The sequence below is a fragment of the Chinchilla lanigera genome, unplaced genomic scaffold (genome assembly GCF_000276665.1).
Source record: "Chinchilla lanigera isolate Chin_1 unplaced genomic scaffold, ChiLan1.0 scaffold00094, whole genome shotgun sequence".
NCBI lineage: Eukaryota > Metazoa > Chordata > Mammalia > Rodentia > Chinchillidae > Chinchilla > Chinchilla lanigera.
In genome coordinates, this window is record NW_004955495.1 from 5,093,296 (window position 1) to 5,110,743 (window position 17,448).

The window sequence follows — 17,448 nt, forward strand, 5'->3', positions numbered from 1 at the left end:
CGGCGGGAGGGAGATAGAGCCAGGTATAATCTGCCATGCAGGCCGCCAGCCGTGCAGGCTGGGGCGAGAGCCGGGTCGCCGGGCCCTAAGCACCATGCAAAGTTAGGTAAAGAGTTGGTTCTGGTCATGCCCTGACCCCTTGGTGGGGCCCGGCTGGGGGCTGCCAGGTGCACCCCGGGGGTGGCCCCTCCCCCTCCCCCACCCTGGCTGAGAAGCTGCCGGATGCCTGGACATCAGCACGACCTTAAGTAACCCCTGCCCTCCTGGACAGGACAGTGGCCCACCCTTTGCTTCCCCAGGGCCACCTGGTGGAGAGCCCTGAGGACGACGGACGGACGGACGGACGGACGGACGGACAGATGGACCAAGGGTTGCAGACTCCACTGGGTCACAGGGGAAGGGAGGGACCAGCAGGGTCCAGGGTCCTGGGTCCTTCTGCTTTCTGGCCGAGTGGGTCCGAGGCCCAGGGCTGGTCTGGGAGGAGAGTCCGGGGCAAGGAACGGACAGGAGGGCCGGGCTGGGGCAGACGAGACAGGGACCCCTGCCCTGGACAATGGCTTTGGCCTAGGATGGGGCCATGGGGGTTTATATTCCCTAGCGCCAGGCATGGTGGAGGCAGCGGAGGCGGGGTGGGTGGGCTGGGCAGGGGTCCTGTGTCTGAGACACCGGGGCTCCCCCTGCCCGGCACCTGCTCCCGAGATGTTCATCCCTGGGGCGATGGGTGCGGATGGGGCTGGGGCGGAGCCAGGTCAGGGGGCACCCGGCGTCCCCAGCTTAGTGTTTTTGGAGCGGCTCAACGGAAAACTTTTAGCAGATGGGCAGCTCCCCCGCTGGCCGACCCCCAGGAGCCCCGTCCAGGGTCCGAGCGGGCCCCGAACTGGACTGGCCTCTCTCCTTCTAGGGGGCCCGGCTGCGACACCCCCCCTCCATAGTGCCCCACTGTGAGGGGATGAAAGTGCAAAGGGCGCCCCCCAGACGGCGGGAGGCACAAGGGGGGGCGTCTCTCCAGGATGTAAGGCACTGGCAGGGGAGGGGAGAGGCAAGGGAGGGGGTGTCCCCAGAACCCGCCCCAGTGCGCCCCTTGGGGGAGGGGGTCCCTTCTCTCTCGCATGGAGGGGGCACGGAGATGGGGGGCAGGAGGGGGGCGTGAGGATGTCCTCGCAGCCGCTCTGGGTCCCAACTGGACCAAGGGAGGGGGCGGGCAGAGGGGAATCAGGCACTTAAACCATTGCTGTCACCTGCCAGTCCAGACGGCACCCACCTCCCCGACAGCGCCCCCTCGGAAAGTGCATTGCGGAGAGTGTGCGTCCAGGGGCCTGGGGCGCGGGGCGGGGCGGGGCGGGCTCGATGCCAATGCTGGGGGGGGGCTGGGGGTCCAATTGCATAGACGTCTCCTCCCAAATGGGGTGGGCAGCATAAGGACCCCAAATCAGGGTCCCTCGCACTGCAGAGAGCAAGAGTGAGTCCTTCCGGAGGGGCCGGGTGAGGCTGCAGGACCCCCGCAGCCCAGCGTCCCGAGTACCTGCACGGCTGGGCCCTTCTTTGCTGAGGACAGCACTGGGTCCCAGCGGTTCATCCACGCGCCCCCTCCTGCCCGTCCTGCCCAGCGCGGAGGTCTCTGCGGCCCGAGACCCGGGTCTTCGCTGTCCTCGGGACCCGCCAGCCAGCACCTGCCTCCCCCTTTGGCAATCACCGTCCGTGGGGCGCCGTCCCCATCTGTCCATCCGGCCTCACCTGGTGTCCGGATGGCGTGGGGTCCCGGGCAGCGGGTGGGCGGGTGGCAAGCTGAGTCTTGGGCCAGGCCCCTGTCGCACCGTGTCCTGAGGGGTGGCAGGGCCCGGCCCTCCAGTCCTGCAGCCATGGCGTCCTTAGAGCTGGAAACGGTGCGGTCTTTACCTTTTGTCTTCCTGGTTGGGTGGGTTGTTTTTTTTTTTCCTGTTTGTCTTTTTTTTCCTTTTCCCCTCTTTTCTCTTCTTCCTGCGTGCATAGGTCTGTGTAGTTTGTCTTTTCAGCCGAGCTGGGAGCCGGCAGGGTGTTTTTTTGCTCACTCTGATTTTCCACCGAAAACGCGGGCCGGGGGAGAGGGGCTGGCGTCGAGGCCCCGAGATGCCCAGGATCACGGAGGAGAAGCGTGCGGACCCGCAGAGACCTGGGCTACCCCAGATACCAGGACTGGCGGCCAAGGGGAACAGGGAGAGAGAAAGAGGGGTGGGGCGTCAGGCTGGACCATTGACTGACTGATCCCCACGCCCACCGTCCTCCAACCCTGCCACCTCAGCTTCCCGGCCCGGCCCACAGCCTCCCGACCCGTGAGCAGCTGTGTGTCCACATGGCCTCGGCTCGCAACAGGGCTGTGGCTAAAACACAGGACGCCCCGTGTAAGGAGAACCCTGCAAGCTTGGGGATAAACTTCCCCCGTGAGTCCAGCCACACAATTCGGGGGCTCAGTGTAAGCAGACTCTATTCAGTTTGCAGGACGAACTTATGTATCAGCGGATCCTATGCCACTTCAGCGGTCAGGACCCTCCGAGGAGCTGTGGGGGTCTACGTATGTGGCTGACACAGCACGTCGGTACAGTTTGGGAATACACGTATAGTAAAAGTATCCGCGCAGCCGGAACTGAACTGAACTGACTGTCCTGTATTTTCATCCCACGATTCTAGCAACCCGGCCTCAGCGCCCCCTTGTCCTGCGTATAAAGCGGGCGTAGGGGGGGAGGTTTTAGGGGGAAGACGGTGTGGTCCCACCCTCCGCCCGGCCCCAAGACAGGCAGATGAGTGGCCTTCTGTGGATGCCACCTTACCCTGGTGCTGTGATCAAGGCCACCTACAGCAATACTCTTCTTAGCGGCCCTCCCCATGCCACTGCCCCCCCCCCCGTGAGGGGACCAGGCCCCTCCCCGTCACCCTGGCAGTGACGGACACAGGGCGCAGAGATGGCAAGCATCTTGCCCCAGGATGACCAGCCCGGAAGCGGCGGAGTAGGGATTTGAACCCCGGTCTGGTGGGCTCCGGATCTGGCTGGCCCTCAGGACCCCTTGGCCGTGTTTAGGGGGCCACCCTGTCTCAGAAGCCCCCGACAGGCACTTGACAATCCAACCTGGTTCATCTGTACCCTACTTACAAAGAGAACACGGACACTGGCGGAGCCTCTGAGGGACCCTGCCCTGGAGGGAGCCTGCCCTGGAGCGCCCCGTGGGTCCAGCCAAGTGGGTCGGGTCCCTCGGGACCTGGGACCCTCACTCCCCCACCTGCCCAGGCTGCTTGTGCCCAGCCTGTCACCCCCCTGCATCCAGGCTACCCCGCCATTCCACGGAGCTGGCGCCACTGCGCTCCCAGCCCCCCACCTCCAGCCAAGTTCAAGTTCATCTTGGCCATTACCTCATGTCTCGTTTCCCCTGGCAACCAGACAGGCTCCGGGTGTGACCCTCCTGGTGGACCAAGCCTCCCCTGGCCTTCCCTTCCTCCCCTCTACTCCTGGGCAGCCGTCTGCCCAGCTCCCACCCCAGGAACAGGGGATGCGGTGGGGCACCCAGCGGGTGAGGCAGCACAGTGTGGGGCCGGCCGGTGCCCGGGGCTTCCCCGGGCAGCTTGGGCAGCCAGATGGGCTCTAACCCCGGCTTTCCCGCAGGCCACTACCTGGGGGCGCTGTGGTGGGCGGCGGCGGAGTAGAGCACTGAGGGGGCACAGCGAGGGACGCTGTGACTGACGTGGGGGAGGCCGGCACCCTCGGGGGGGGGGCCAGCTGGTGCTGACCAGGGAGATGGGCAGGGCGGGGGAGGGGCAGGGCGGGCGAGCGACTGAGACGGACGAGGTCTAAGTCAGGGCATCGATCGCGGGGGGCGCCGATCAGGGCGGGGCACAGACAGGGGCCCTGCTGGGGCTCAGGCACCGCAGGAGCGGGAGCGGCGTGGCTGGCAGGCTGGGGCGTGGGGAGGAGGGGACCGGGAAGCGAGGCCGCCAGGAATAATAACCCTGCGCGCGGAAGTGCTGACGGGGCAGGAATCATGCACAGCGGCCGTGCCCCCTCCTCCGCTGCTCTCCCGCCTCGGCAGGAGGGTGGCCTGCAGGGCGGCCCTACACCGCCGCCGCCAGGGCCCTCCCTGGACACCCACCGTGGGGACCTCGCCTCTCCACCACCTGCCACCTTCCTTGCGTGCCCTCAGGAAGTTCTTCCCACTCCCAGACCCGGCCGTGTCCCTCCCTCATTCTAAAACTATCTGTGGCTCCCTGCTGTCCCCAGGGGAAAGCGCAGGTCTGTCCGTGCCAGCCCACTGCCTGGGACCTTCCACACTCAAGAGACCGCCCCATTTGCCAGTGCTGAGCCCCTGCCCGATACTGACCCCTCTCAGCGGCCACCAGCAGCGGCCCTGGCTCTAGCGCTACCGGGCCGGAGCTGGGAATTGCAGTCCAACGCAGAGGCTGCCTCGGGGAGGCGGGGCCTCCTCCCTTCCCCTTTTATCAGCGTCTGTTTCCGAAGCCGGGACATTCCCAGCCGCCTACAGGGCGGGGACACAGGGGGACACAGGGCTCCATCTGCGCTGGGGGCAGCCAGTGGCTGTGGGGCGCCTGGGGAGCTTCCTGGGAGGAGCCCGAGGCCAGAGGAAGAGACAGAGGCTCCAAGACGGTCAGGCAGAAGCGGGCTGCAGCCGCGGTCTCTGCCGACCCCTGTACCCACGGCGTATCAAGCCTCCCCCAAAGCCAGGAGAAGCAGCCCAACACCTCCTGCTTCCACCCTGGCTGGGTCCTTAGAAAAGAGGGGGAGACTCCCTGGGAGGGAGGACCAGCTGAGGCTCGCAACGCTGTGTGTGGGACCCCAGCACCCCCTGCTGAGTGCTGGCAGCTTTAAGGAACTCAGCTCTCTCTGAGCCTCCTTGCCTGCCTCTAGGGGGGCTGACCCCCTCTGGTGCACGGCCACCCTTATTATGTCACCTGTCGGGAACTGTCCCAGGAGGTCCCACCCCTGCCATGGCTGGCGTCTCCCTGCTGGCCCCAGTGCTACAGCGGGGGTGGGGCGGGGGCGGGGCGGGGTGGCGGTGTGGAAGCAGATGGAGGCTGGGTGGGGTGAAGGTCCTAGCTGGCGTGCTGTGTGACCGGGGGCAGAGCCACTCCCTCTCTGGGCTGAGATCTCCCCATCTGTACAAAGGGCTCCCCAGCTCTGTCACTAGGGAAACCCTGGGCACGGGCTGTGACTCAGGGGGGGCCCCCCAGGCTGGCCCCTCTGCCCTGCCCCCCACCCCCCGCCAGCCGGCCTCTTGGCCCCTACCTGTGCCTGATAAATGCCCGCAGGATCCCTTGGTCCTAATCCCACAAAGGAACGGTTTGCAGGGGGCGTGTCGGGCGGAGCGTAGGCTGCGGGGAGAGAGACCAGAGCCCGTTAGCGAGGGGGCCGGCCGGGCCCAGAGAGGGTGCCCACTGCCCGGGGTCACACAGCCAGCCCGAAGCACCCAGCTCCCATGGCCTCCAAGCCTACTGCCCTCTCTCTGGGGAGCCGGGGTATCCTGCCTCCAGGGGTCCCGGGGTGCAGGGAGGTGGCAGGGTGGGGGAAGGCAGAGAATGAACAATTCATAACTCAAAACCCGCCGTGAATTATTCAGCGCATTCTGCCACTGACCAGGCTGCATCCCGCACCAGGCACCCTGAATTATTGAGTGCGCTTTATTTATTAATTTTCCTCCTGGAAAGCCCTGGGCAAGCTGGTGCCTGCGAGTCTACTGCCTGCATCTGACTCTCACCTGTCGTCTCGGTCTTAACTGAATAACTCAGAGCCCAGGGCCACGCTGTGGCTAGGGGAGGCGGGGACCCTGGTGGCGGCCCGAGAGTGCCGGGGACCCACGGGCCCGGGCGGGTTTGTGGTCTGGAGCCTGGGCAGGGCCAAGGCTGGGATCTGCGTTTACTCTGCATCTATGAAGCACCTACTGCATGCCGGGGCCAGATTCGTCACTTTGGCTCGTTCCTCAGGAGCCCGGGTCAGAACCCGGGCCGCGTGGGCACCAGGCAGGCGCTCCCGGTGGAGCCACACCGACACGGGCCTCCACGTTCCCCACCCCGGGGCCCCAGCTGTCCCCATGCCATAGACGCGCGCATGTGGAGACGCAGCGAGTCTTGCTCTGCCCAGCCACGCCACCCACTTGCCCCCGCCGGACGGTGCTGCAACCCAGGGTCCCGGGCACAGGAGCCTGCAGCTCAGAAAGGGAAGGCATCCGCCCGAGGCACACAGAACTGAGGGACGCTTTGGGGGTTTCCGGGGTTCAGGGAGAGCCGTCCTGCAGAGCTACCCTGGGAGCTGGGGTGGGGCCGCCAGAGGAGGGGACAGGACCCCCTACCCTCTGAGACAGAGCCCAGAACTGGGATCCCTGGAGCCACGGCGGTCCGGAGGGGGAGGACCTGTGGGGGGTGGGGGAAGCACACACGGTGACATCTGCGGTGTGGCCCTGCTCGCGTGCCCTGAAGGAACGGGGGCTCTGTGTGCCCTGTTTTACTCCCCAAGGATCTAGAGCCAAGGCGTGTTTACGGGAAACACCCGTATTTTAAAAAATGTCACGCAGAAGGTCTCATTTTCCACGGACAAAGGCTTTCTGGGGGCCAGGGTGGGCTCTTGGGCAGCCAGTCTGAGACCTGGGTGCTTTTTTTTTTTGCAGCGCTGGGGACTGAACTCAGGGTTTTCACACTGAGCTGCATGCCCAGCCCTTTCTGAAAATTTTGAGACAGGGTCTCCCTAAGGCACTAAATTGCCCGGCTGGAACTTGCCATTCTCCTGCCTCAGCCTCCCAGAGTGCTGGGGTGACAGGTGTGCTAGGCCAGGTGCTTACGCACGGAGGGGAACTTCTAAAAACCCAGGCGGGAACTTGGTGAGAGACAGACCCAGGGCGTCACCCTGGCCGTAGCATGGCCTGCCGACCCGAGGCTGTCCCGGCCCCGCGGATCCCCAGATGCTCTCTGGACCCGAGTTCGCCCGTGCCCGCAGGGCCGGGCAGCAGGGCGGGGAGGGCCCCGGGGCAGGGGCACGCTGGCTCCCGCGTGCTTACTGGGCGAGGTCTGCGGTGTGGCTCGTCGCTGGGAGGTGGCAGTGGGTTTGGTAGCCGGGGACAGCGCCAGGGGCGGAGGGGCCAGCATCGAGGTGGGGACGCAGTAACTGGACATTTTGAGCTGGCCACTTCCGTTTAACTGAGGGGGACAGAGAGACACGCGGTTAAGGGGGTGGGCGTCCCCTCCACCTCAGGGTGCTGGCGCCGGCGTCCCCAGCTCTGTGCACAGGGGCCTGAGGCCCGAGACTGCTCCGGTGGGTCCGAAAACAGCCAGCCCTGGAGGTGCCTGGGGACGGCCTCGCCTGTGTCCCCGGGACCCTGGGCACTGCTGGGGCTGCACATACCTCTCCTCAGCCACCTGCGCACGGACCTGCGTCCCCCCCAGGCGATGTCACCTCGTACCCAACCAAACACCAGCTGGCTCCCTCAGGAGCTCTGAGGACCGTCGGCCGTGACCTTGGCCAATGATTCAAGTTTGGAAGAGTTCTGAATGCCCAAGTTTTGTTTTGTTTTTTTTTTTTGCCAAAGACTCTTTAGGGAAGTTGGACAAACCTGGCTCCGGCTGAGTCTGGCTGGGTTTTTCTTTCCTGCCTGCCTCCTTCCCTCCTGTCTTTTTTGAGTACTAGGATTGAAGCCAGGGCCTTCACACTGAGCTCCATCCCAATCCTTTTCTAATTTTTTTATTTTGAGACAGGGTCTCGATAAGTCACCAAGTTGCCCAGGCTGGGCTTGCACTTGCGATCTTCCTGCCTCAGCCTCCCAGAGTGCTGGGACCACAGGCATGTGTCATACCCGGCATGGCTGCTTTTCTTGAGCAGTTCCTGCCACCCCATGTAGTGTGTGTGCTGCACCACTGGACTATGTGAGGTTGCAGGGGACCGGCAGGGCCCTGCTGTACCCTAAATGCCATCAACCATAACATCTGGCAAAGTCCAAATCCCCTGACCCAAACCAATGAACTCCAGACCTGTGTTCACAAAACCAGCTCCCACGGAAGTCGTGCGTTTCAGGGTGGCCCAGTGACGCACCAGGGGTGCCCAGGGTGACCTGGGGCGGCCAGGAGGCCCCACCCCGTGAGTCCACTCACCGGTCCAGGCTGCTGGCTGGCTGGGTCGCAGGCGAGCGAGACGAGATCTTTGAGCGGGTCCTGGGGGTTGAGGTGGGGCGGGTAGCGGATGGCCGTGTGCGGGAAGTAGGTGGAGGCCGTCTGGGGCAGGATGGAGGTCGTGGGGAAGTGCAGGGCCGAGGACGGGTGGGGACTCCGGGCGATCCCTGCAGAGACAGCAGGAGGCGGCAGTCACTGGGGTGCCACTCTGTGGCCCCAAGGCTGGGTTCACACCTGCATTGGCCGCGGGCACCCGAACCCCCATGGCCACCCCTCGGTGCTCTCATTTCACCCCCTCCCTTTACATTTTGGCAGTCCTGGGGCTGGAACCCAGGGCCTCACACTGAGCTCCAACTCCGGCCCTTTTTCTTTTTGAGTTTGAGACAGGGTCTCACTGGACTGCTAAGTTGCCCAAGCCGGGTTCAAACTTTGAATCCTCCTGCCTCAGCCTCCTAGAGTGCTAGGATTACAAGCATGCACCACCACATGCATTTTTCTTTTTAACAGAGGAAGACAAGGTGGCCCATAGAAGATATGGCACCTGTCAGAGGCCACACAGCAAACAGGTGGCAGACCCAGAGCTTGAGCCCAGTGAATTTGGCTCCAGTATCCACCCTCTGACCCAGGGGTCAGCGAGCTCTTTCTGTAGAAGGTGAAATAATACATGGTCAGCCCCCTGTCACTCAGGGTCCACTCCAAGGACGCAGCCACCCTTGGATGGAAAATGTTTGGAAGAAAAAATAATTAAAAATAATGTATCAAAACTGGGCGTGGTGGTGCACCCCTGCCACCCCAGCACTCGGGAGGCTGAGGCAGGAGGATTATCAAGAGTTCAAGACCAGGGGCTGGGGATTTAGCTCAGCGGCAAAGCGCTTGCGAGGCAAGCACAAGGTCGTGAGTTCGATTCCTGGTACCGAAAGAAAAAGACAAAAGACAAAAAAAAAAAAGAAAAAAAAAAAAGAGTTCAAGACCAGTGTGGGTTACACAGCCACTGTCTCAAAAAACAGTATAGGAACACACAGATTTTCCCCTGCGGCTGCGTGTGTTGGCTCCACACACAGCACTCACCGTGCAGGAGTTAGAAGCTGCCTGTAGCTGACTTAAAAGGTGGACAGGAGGGTGCGCTGAGCCCCCGGCTAGCGAGGGCTGCCTGCTCTGCACACCCTGAAATCACCTGTGCAGTGTACACGTCAGCAGTGGTTAGTACCTCCACAAAACTGTGCGTCCACCTCTAATTCCAGAACATCCATCACCCAAAAAGGAAGCCCTGTCTGTCCTCTGAGCAGTCACCTGCCCCCTCCCCAGTCCGACACTCATGAGTCCACTTCCTGTCTCTGGATTTGGCTGTTCTGGGCGTTTCCAGTCTATGGAGTCCACTCTGTGTCCTCTCATTGAGCACAGTGTCCTCATGGTCCGCCCCCACTGGGGCGAGTGTCGGGCCCTTGCTCTTTTTCCTGGCTGACTAATAGTCCACGGTGGCATTTGCTTTCCTTTGCCTAACCAGTTCAGTGGCCATCGGCATATGTACTCTCTGCAGCGGTCATGCCCTGCCTCCTCTGTCCCTGAATACAGTACATATTTCTGGCTTTGGGCTGTTAACCAACTCTGCCCCCTGTGCAAAAGCAGCCACAGGTGACACACACAGGTGCTGGGCTGTGTGCCAGTAAAACTTTATTGACAAAAACAGCCAGCCAAGGGCCATCGTTTGCCAGCTTCCACCTCTGTGGCGGGCTGTGGATTCACACCAGCTCCCTGCACCTGCTTCCTCCTAAAGGCGAGTCGCCCCCACGGGAGGCCCACGACTCCTGAGGCCTGGCTGGCTCCTCGGCTGGGACATTTATCCGCCCCGCTGACAGAAGCGGGGTGGAGGCCCAGGTGCACGCACACCTGGGTTGCCAGAGGGTCTTCCTCCTCCCGTCCCTACAGAGGAGACCTGTGTGACCCTGGGCCCCCACCTAAGCCTCAGGCTGGATCTCAGAAATGCGGGCGCAACCCGACGCAAAGGCCCCAGTGAGGTCTCACACAGTGCGGACAGGGAACTGAGGTCTGGGGGCTCCTTGCAGCTCTCCACAGAGCTGGGACCCAGCCCGACATCGACATCGCACCAGGGCGCCCCTGTGCGTCTCCATCCTGCTGGGAGCAGCAGCACTTGTGCTCCTAGTCACATGCCCAGGGGGCCTCCCCTGGCTGCAGGGCACAGAGCAGCGCGGCAACCCTCACCGCTGTGCACGGCGATGACAGGCCGGTGGTGCTGGGTGAAGCTGGAGAGGCGGGGTGAGTCCTGGGGGGACGGGCTGTTGAATGGGGACTTGTCCATCTCCGTCTTCTTCACCGGGGAGGACATGCCTGGGGGAGGGGACAAGAGAGTCACAGGTGGCCATGTTACTGAGAGTCGGCACCAACATGATGACGATGTCATCCCGTCTCCTGCCGGCCCAGAAATCGGAGGCAGGCGGGGAGCCCATTTCACAGAAGAGCAAACTGAGACCCAGAGAGGATGTGGCGCAGCCCAGCGTCAGGTAGCTGGTCACCCACAAGGGCCCCCGCATGTCACAGCTTGGCCCCACCTGCTGTCCTTCCAGGGCAGCAGGTCAGCTCAGGGCTGCCCAAGTCTACCCTTTGTGATTGCCAACTTGACTCGCCCTGCCCATAGGAGCCTCCCTACCTCCCCCGCCACCCGCTGCAGCCCCGGCCCCCAGTGAACAAATGAATGAAACGGCTGAGAGACTCAGGTGGGCACCAGTCTCCCCGTTTGCGAAACTAGAATTCCCACCCCGCTGCGGTGTGGGAAAGTGGGCTGGAGCGTGGTGACCCAGGACTGCCAGCTGTCACTGTGCCAGCGACGCCCACGCTCCAGGTTCTGGGGCATCGGCATTTTCCCAGGAGGTACTGCGGCTCCCTTTCCCAACTGCCCAGCTCACACTTCTGGGGTCCTGCTGCAGCCAGGCTGTGGTGACTGGGATTGGCACAGAGGATTCTGGGGTCCCCCAGGCATTTTTACCCCCTCCCTTGAAAATTAATCCAGAACCCAGCTGGGGGGCATTGGGACCTCAGCAAGGGCATTTCAGGGCTGCCTTGGTGCAGTGATGCTGCAGGCCCTTTAGTGCCTTGGTGGGCCCATCTGTAAAATGGGCACCTTGGGACCCAGAGACCAGCACAGAGCACATGGCGGCAGTCAGAATGCAGCCCACACATCACACTGAGCTCGTAGCCCCCGCATGGGACACAAGGCCCTGGGACACCCAAGCACCCCACTTGCCCCACCCAGACCTGTGGCCCAGAGAACTACACTTTTAGAAATTATTTTTAACACTGATTTTCAACTACGGCAACTGAGCTTTCTCTACCTGTCTAAAGGTCTTATTCCAAAGTTTCTCCCCTGACGTGTTGTGACTCTGAGCCGTGGCGTCATTAGGGTGGAGTATCTGGACACTGCAGGGTGCTGAGCAGGCGCTCTCCGGGTGTGACAACCGTTAATGTCCCCAGACATGGCCCAGTGTCCCCTGAGGGCCCCTCTCTTTTCCCTCCTCCCTCTCCCCTTTCTCCCCCACCCTGGCTTCCTGTCTAGACGGCCCCCAATTAGCCGCTCACTGCAGCCGCTAAGCTGATTACTTGGCTCCTCCTGACTCAGGCCCTGGGTCTGCTCCCGGCAGCACGCAGAGAGCCCCCTGCCTCAGCAGCCACGGCCGTCCCGCTTGGTGCCCAGGAGGGGAAGGGCCCGGGGGGCAAAGCCCTGCAGGTCTCCAGGTCCCTGCGCCCTGGCTGGGCCCCGCGGCCTCAGGACCCTGCGGGCGATGCGGTGTAGCCTAGGGGCGCCCCTCACGCCTCGGGGAACCTGTGCGGTCCGCTCCCTGCACCTGGCGGCTTCTGTGGCCGTGGTGGCAGACTTCTCTTCTCAAGCCCGTTTCTCAGCCTGAGACATCGGGGTGATCCCTGTGACCTCCACACATGGAGCTTGACGCTGGCCATGCCCACGCGGACAGACACAGGCGGCGGGAAGGAGAGGCGCCGAAGCTCAGGGCGCAGCCATGTGCTGGAGACCCTACTTCCCCCACCCGTCCGCGGGCGAGGGGCCTGTGAAAGGGTGAGATGGCCGGAGGGGACCTGGGGACAGGCCACCTGACTGCGTCCCAGCAAGGCCACCTGCCGTGCAGGGGTGATCAAGAGGGGGCGAAGTCACCTCTCTGAGTCTCAGGGCTCCCCTTTGCGAAGTGAGGTGCTCTTTAGACGCCAATCCACGGTAGGGCAGAAGCTGTCACCAGATATCCACTTAGTGACAGAAACCCTGATTCTGATAGTTACTGTGACAGCGTACAGTAAGACTACATCCCCCAGCATCCATCAGAGCTGACTATGTGACAAGCTCCTGGGCACAGAGACAAACAGAGAAGGCAAATGCCACTTCTGAGAATAATTTTGAAAGGGAGAGGGTACACTTGACATGCTCCTTCCCCCAACCCGTTTTCTTTTGGCGGGATGGAATGTACACATGATAGCAGGAGCTTCGACAATCATCTTGGACCATGAGGGAATAAAAATCACATTCAGCAGAACATAAGGCCGGTGCCTAAATCTCACACCCTATTTTCCAGGGCTGCTAACACCTGGACATGTACCTGTGACAGAAAAGAATACACTGTCCTTTGAGTCACACTTCTCAAAAATCCTACGTAACTCCCACAACAGCTTATTAGGGGAGCACTTCAGGGAGGAGCCTCCCCATCTCGTAGATGAGGAAACCAAGGCCTCAGGGAGGGTAGTGTGGGCCACCAGGCAAATGCAGGGGCTGGGCTATGCCCCCAGGAGGTGGATGTGGGAATTCCAGCCAGGACACCTCAGGATAAAGGACTACCCAGGGCAGTGCTTCTAGAACTCAGGGGTGCCAGCCCCATCGAGGGAACATTTTGCACACCTGTTTCCCAAAGCCAGCCTGCTACAGGACAGAATCTTCTGCGATGGGGATGGTTTTTTGTTTTGTTTTTTTTAACTCTATTTTTTGAGGTGGGGGGTACTGGGAATCGAACTCAGGACCTTGCACTTGCCAGGCAAGTGCTTATGCCACTGAGCTACATCCCCAGCCCTGTTTTGTTTGTTTTGAGCTAGGTTCTCACTATGCAGTGCAGGCTGGTCTTGAACTCAGTCTGCAGCCCAGGCTGGCCTTGGAACTCCCGCGATCCTTATGCCTCAGGCTCTGGAGTGCTGGGATGATAGACATGCGCCACCAGGCGGGGCAGAAAGCAGAATTTTAAGGGAAAAGGGATTCCTTAAGATGAGAACTAGGGTGGAGGCGGGAACCCCAAAGGGAAATCTTTGGAGCGCTGTGCGACTTGAGACTCTACAGACGAAGTGGGGACCCCTAGATGACAGATTCTATGGAGACCCCAGGAAGAAGTACTCTGCTTCTGATCCGAATTGCTGAGTTAACTCTGGGGCTCAGGAACCCCACAGTCAAGAGGATTTAACAGAAGGTGACAGGAAAATCCAGCAAGGGAAAAGTTCTGCACTTCTCCGCCTGAGCCCAAACTTCATTTCGAAACAAGCGCAGCCAGTTCGACTACAACTCCCAGGGGGCCCCGGGGCTCCAGGCCAGCTTCCTACTCGAAACGCCCGCGCAGTGCCTGCCGGGATCCGTAGTCCCAGTTGCTGTAACCCCGACCGGAAGGCCGGCTCCCCCATCCCCCGCCGCCAGCCCTACCTCCTTCCATGTCCTCCGTCCAGTTGCGGCTGCTACTCGTGGGAGAACTAGGCGAAGTGTAGTAATCGCCGCCGGGGCTCGTGTCCACATCTTCCTCCATTGAGCCCGATTTGTGCCTCTTGCTCCTAAAGGGCGAGGGAGAGGGCAGTTACCATGGAGACACAGGGAACCGTTGATGGCGGGCTTTGCTAATTTCCGGTTCCGGGAGGAGTGGGACTAGAAAGGTGCTATCGCGAGACATCACGAGAGCCACGGCCTTTCAGCCTGTTCGCCCTTAACACCTGTTCCAACCTGTCTGTTTTTCGCCCGGGACACCGGGGTCAGAAGCGGGAGGGGTTCCACAAAGGTCGCACTGCAGACTAGCAGGGCCAAAACTAAAACCCAGGTTGCCTACCCGGAAGGATTACGATCTCATTTTACAGATGGGGAAACTGAGGCAATGTGACCAACCCACTGTCCCCGTATCTCAGCAAAAATCTGCGCCTGCGTTTTCAGGTGGCTCCCAAGGGCTTGCTGGGCCAGCAGGACCTGAAGCCCAAGTGGGCTATCAGGGCTGGGGAGAAGGGGCACTGGGGTTGGGTTTTAAAGAATGAATAGGAGTTTCCTGGCCCAGGTGGACCAAGAAAACAGGTATTCTAGGGAAGCAATGAGCCAGCTGGGGCTACAGGGAGTGGGTTTGTGGGTGGGATCATGCAGCGTTCAGAGACCTGGGCAACCTACCCGCTGGAAGAGGTGCTGGGGAGCGTTCTTCTCATGCCGGTGCTAGCTGGATTCAGGTCGTAGGCCAAGTGCCCCTGCAGCTCTCCCAGAGAGAAGTTGGGACCCGTTCCGGTCACCACGGGTGCTGAACAGGGCAAGGGAGAGGCGCATTAGGGAGGCTGGGGAGGGCCTTCCAGGGCCTCTTCCAAATGGGGCTGCTCCCCAGGTTGGCTGGGCTCTGATGAGGCCCAAACCTGCCTCTGCCTATGGGTCAGAAAAGGCTGCAGAGAGAGGCCAAGTCACACCAAGAGGTGGAGGCGGAGCCTGGGGTGGAGGCCAGGCTGTGTGGGTGGGGACAGGGAGGGTGCTGGGCAGGGTTGAGGCCGGACAGGGGCGTCCAGGAAGTGCAGTGCCCAGCAGGACTACAGGCAAGGCGGAGGGCAGGAGGGGGGCGGCCAGCAGGTGGAGGCTGTGGGACATCCTCCCGCCCTCCCTCCCTTCCTTCATCGTCTTTGTGACACTGGTGGAACCCTGGGCCCCTGCACTGAGCTCCATCTTTCTAGTATTTATTTATTTATTCTAGTGTTTATTTTAAGATGATCTAAGTCCCCAAATTGCCTGGCTGGGCTGGCACTTGTGACGCTCCTGCCTCAGCCTCTTCCACCCAGCATTTGGATTTCGTGCCCTGGGAGCTGGGTAGCCCGAATGTGTGACCTGACCTTGGGCTCTTGGGAAGATGTGGCCACCTCCCTTCCTAGGAGCTCCAGGTTGGGGCAGGGATAAGAGGACAAGAGGGTCAGGGAGACCTCTGAGCCTTCTCCCAGTACAGGGACATCAGGGACACTCACTCCGAGACACCTGGATGAGTTCGGTGACACTGAACACGCCGGAAGTGACAAAGCTCTCCTGGAAGTCAGTTGTGTCTGGAATGGAGAGAGCGGGCGTCAGCAGGTGGGCACGGGACCTAGGCTGATGGGGACCCATTTCTGGGATATGCAGACTGGTTGGCCCCAAGGTCGGGACAGAGCTGTAGCCAAACCTGGATGTCCTGGAGCAGCCCTGTCCTGCCCTGGCTCAAATCATCCAAAAAATGTGCAGTGAGTACCATGGGCAAGAACGGACACAGCAAGGCCCAGCCACACTGGAATAGTACACAGCCATGAAGAGGGACAGGACTATGACTCTGCAGCGTGAATGGACCTCGAGGAGGACGCCGTGCTCAGTGAGAGACGCCAGACACAGACACACAGGTGGGCTCCACAGACAGGAAACGCCCAGGACAGGGGACACCAGAGATGGGAAGTGGACTCTCGGGTGTTGTGCCTGGGGAAGGGCCGAGTGTCTGCTCATGGGACCGACAGGGCTTCCCACTGAGGCAATGGGATGTTCTGGAACTACGTAGTGGGGACGGCTGCATAGCCTTGTGACTGTACTCAAGGACATTAACTTGTAGACTTAAAGATGGCAACAGTGATAATCTTCTACAGGACGCGGCTTTTATGACAATGCATTTTTTTTTTTTTTTTTGTCTTTTTGAGACAGGGTCTTGCTACGCAGTTCAGGCTGGCCTTGAGCTCACTTTGTAGCCCAGGCTGGCCTTGAACTCTCCACAATCCCCTTGCCTCAGCCTCCCGAGTGCTGGGATTACAGGCATGCGCCACCACACCTGGCGACAATGAATTTTTTAAAAATAAAAGCTTGAGAAGTCAGAAGAGAGGCACCGGAGGGTGGAGAGGCAGGCAGGCAGACACAGCCAGTTCACACGAACAGCTCAGAGCGCATGCAGCTCCCTGACCGGGTGATACTCTAGCTGGTGCTAGAGAAGAGATCTAAAATCTGTGAAGCAGGGAAAACTGCACCAGGCAACACCCCTTCAGTTGAGGGCTGCTCACATTGGAGTATTCTTTTGTTTTTATTGAGACAGGGTCTCCCTATGTAGTCCAGGCTGACCTCGAACTTGAGCCCGTCATGCGTTCGCCTCCCAGGCGCTGGGATTACAGGCGTGCGCCACCACGCCCAGCTAAATGGAAGGATTTTTTTTTTTTTTTTTTTTTTTTGGTACCAGGAGCTACATTCAGGGCCTCGTGGATGCGAGGCTTTTAAACGTGATGATTTTCTACCTCGCTGTGGGCAGCAGGAACAGCCCATGTAAAGACCCTGGGGCTTGAAGGCCTCGGGCAAGTTGAAAGCCAGCAGGGTGGAGCAGAAAGCCAGAGAGAGGGGTCCCAGCAGCGGTGGGACAGACTGGCAGCTCAAGGCTTCCTCATATTGGTGGGGACAGTTCCTCCTCTGGCCCCCAGGGGGCAGCACGCACTTCGGTGCTTCCCCCCACCCCAGCACTTTCTCCCTTTCTCTCTCTCTCTCCTTTTCTCTCTCTCTTTCTCTCTCTCCTCTCTCGGCTGTACTGGGAGTTGAACCCAGGGCCTCCACACAAAGCACCATCCACAGCCTTTATTTTTTGAGACAGGGTCTCACCAAGTCACTAAATTGCCTAGGCTGGGCTCAAACTTGGGATCCTCCTGCTTCAGCCTCCCAGATCCCCAGGATGACAGGCGTACAGCACCGCGGCCGGGAACCTCCTCCCCACCCCGCTGCAGTATGGAAGCGCAGAGAATGGACATCTCCGGGACCACAGGGCGGAGGCTGTCCGGGTGTCTAGGGGAAGTGGCCGGAGCGTTTCCTGCTGACCCAGCTGGGCAGCTGGCGTGGACGCGGCCCCTCTACCCTCCCTGCGGCCGGCCGGGGTTTCCTGTTTGTGCGGCCCGCCCGGCTGGCTCCGGGGACTCCCCGGCGGGCGGAGGGGTCGAGATTTCCTCCGGCAGACGCGGCCCAACATCCAACATCTGGCCGCGGGAGGCGCCTGGGAGGGCGGGGCGGTCAGGGCCGCGGGGCGCAGGCAGCGGGGCTCGCGCTCCCCCGGC

At 61.3% G+C, this 17,448-nt stretch overlaps 1 protein-coding gene across 1 annotated transcript in view; it reads right to left on the reverse strand.

The window, feature by feature from the left end:
- Positions 1-1,923: 1,923 nt before the first annotated feature.
- Nfic (nuclear factor I/C (CCAAT-binding transcription factor)) overlaps positions 1,924-17,448 on the reverse strand; it is a gene marked incomplete in the record, with an annotated part of 44,343 nt that continues 28,818 nt past the window's right edge. The window contains 8 exon segments of the mRNA XM_013505235.1: positions 1,924-2,172; positions 5,267-5,352; positions 7,029-7,167; positions 8,116-8,300; positions 10,354-10,479; positions 13,829-13,953; positions 14,549-14,672; positions 15,376-15,450. Coding sequence (XP_013360689.1) covers positions 2,155-2,172; positions 5,267-5,352; positions 7,029-7,167; positions 8,116-8,300; positions 10,354-10,479; positions 13,829-13,953; positions 14,549-14,672; positions 15,376-15,450 — 878 coding nt within the window.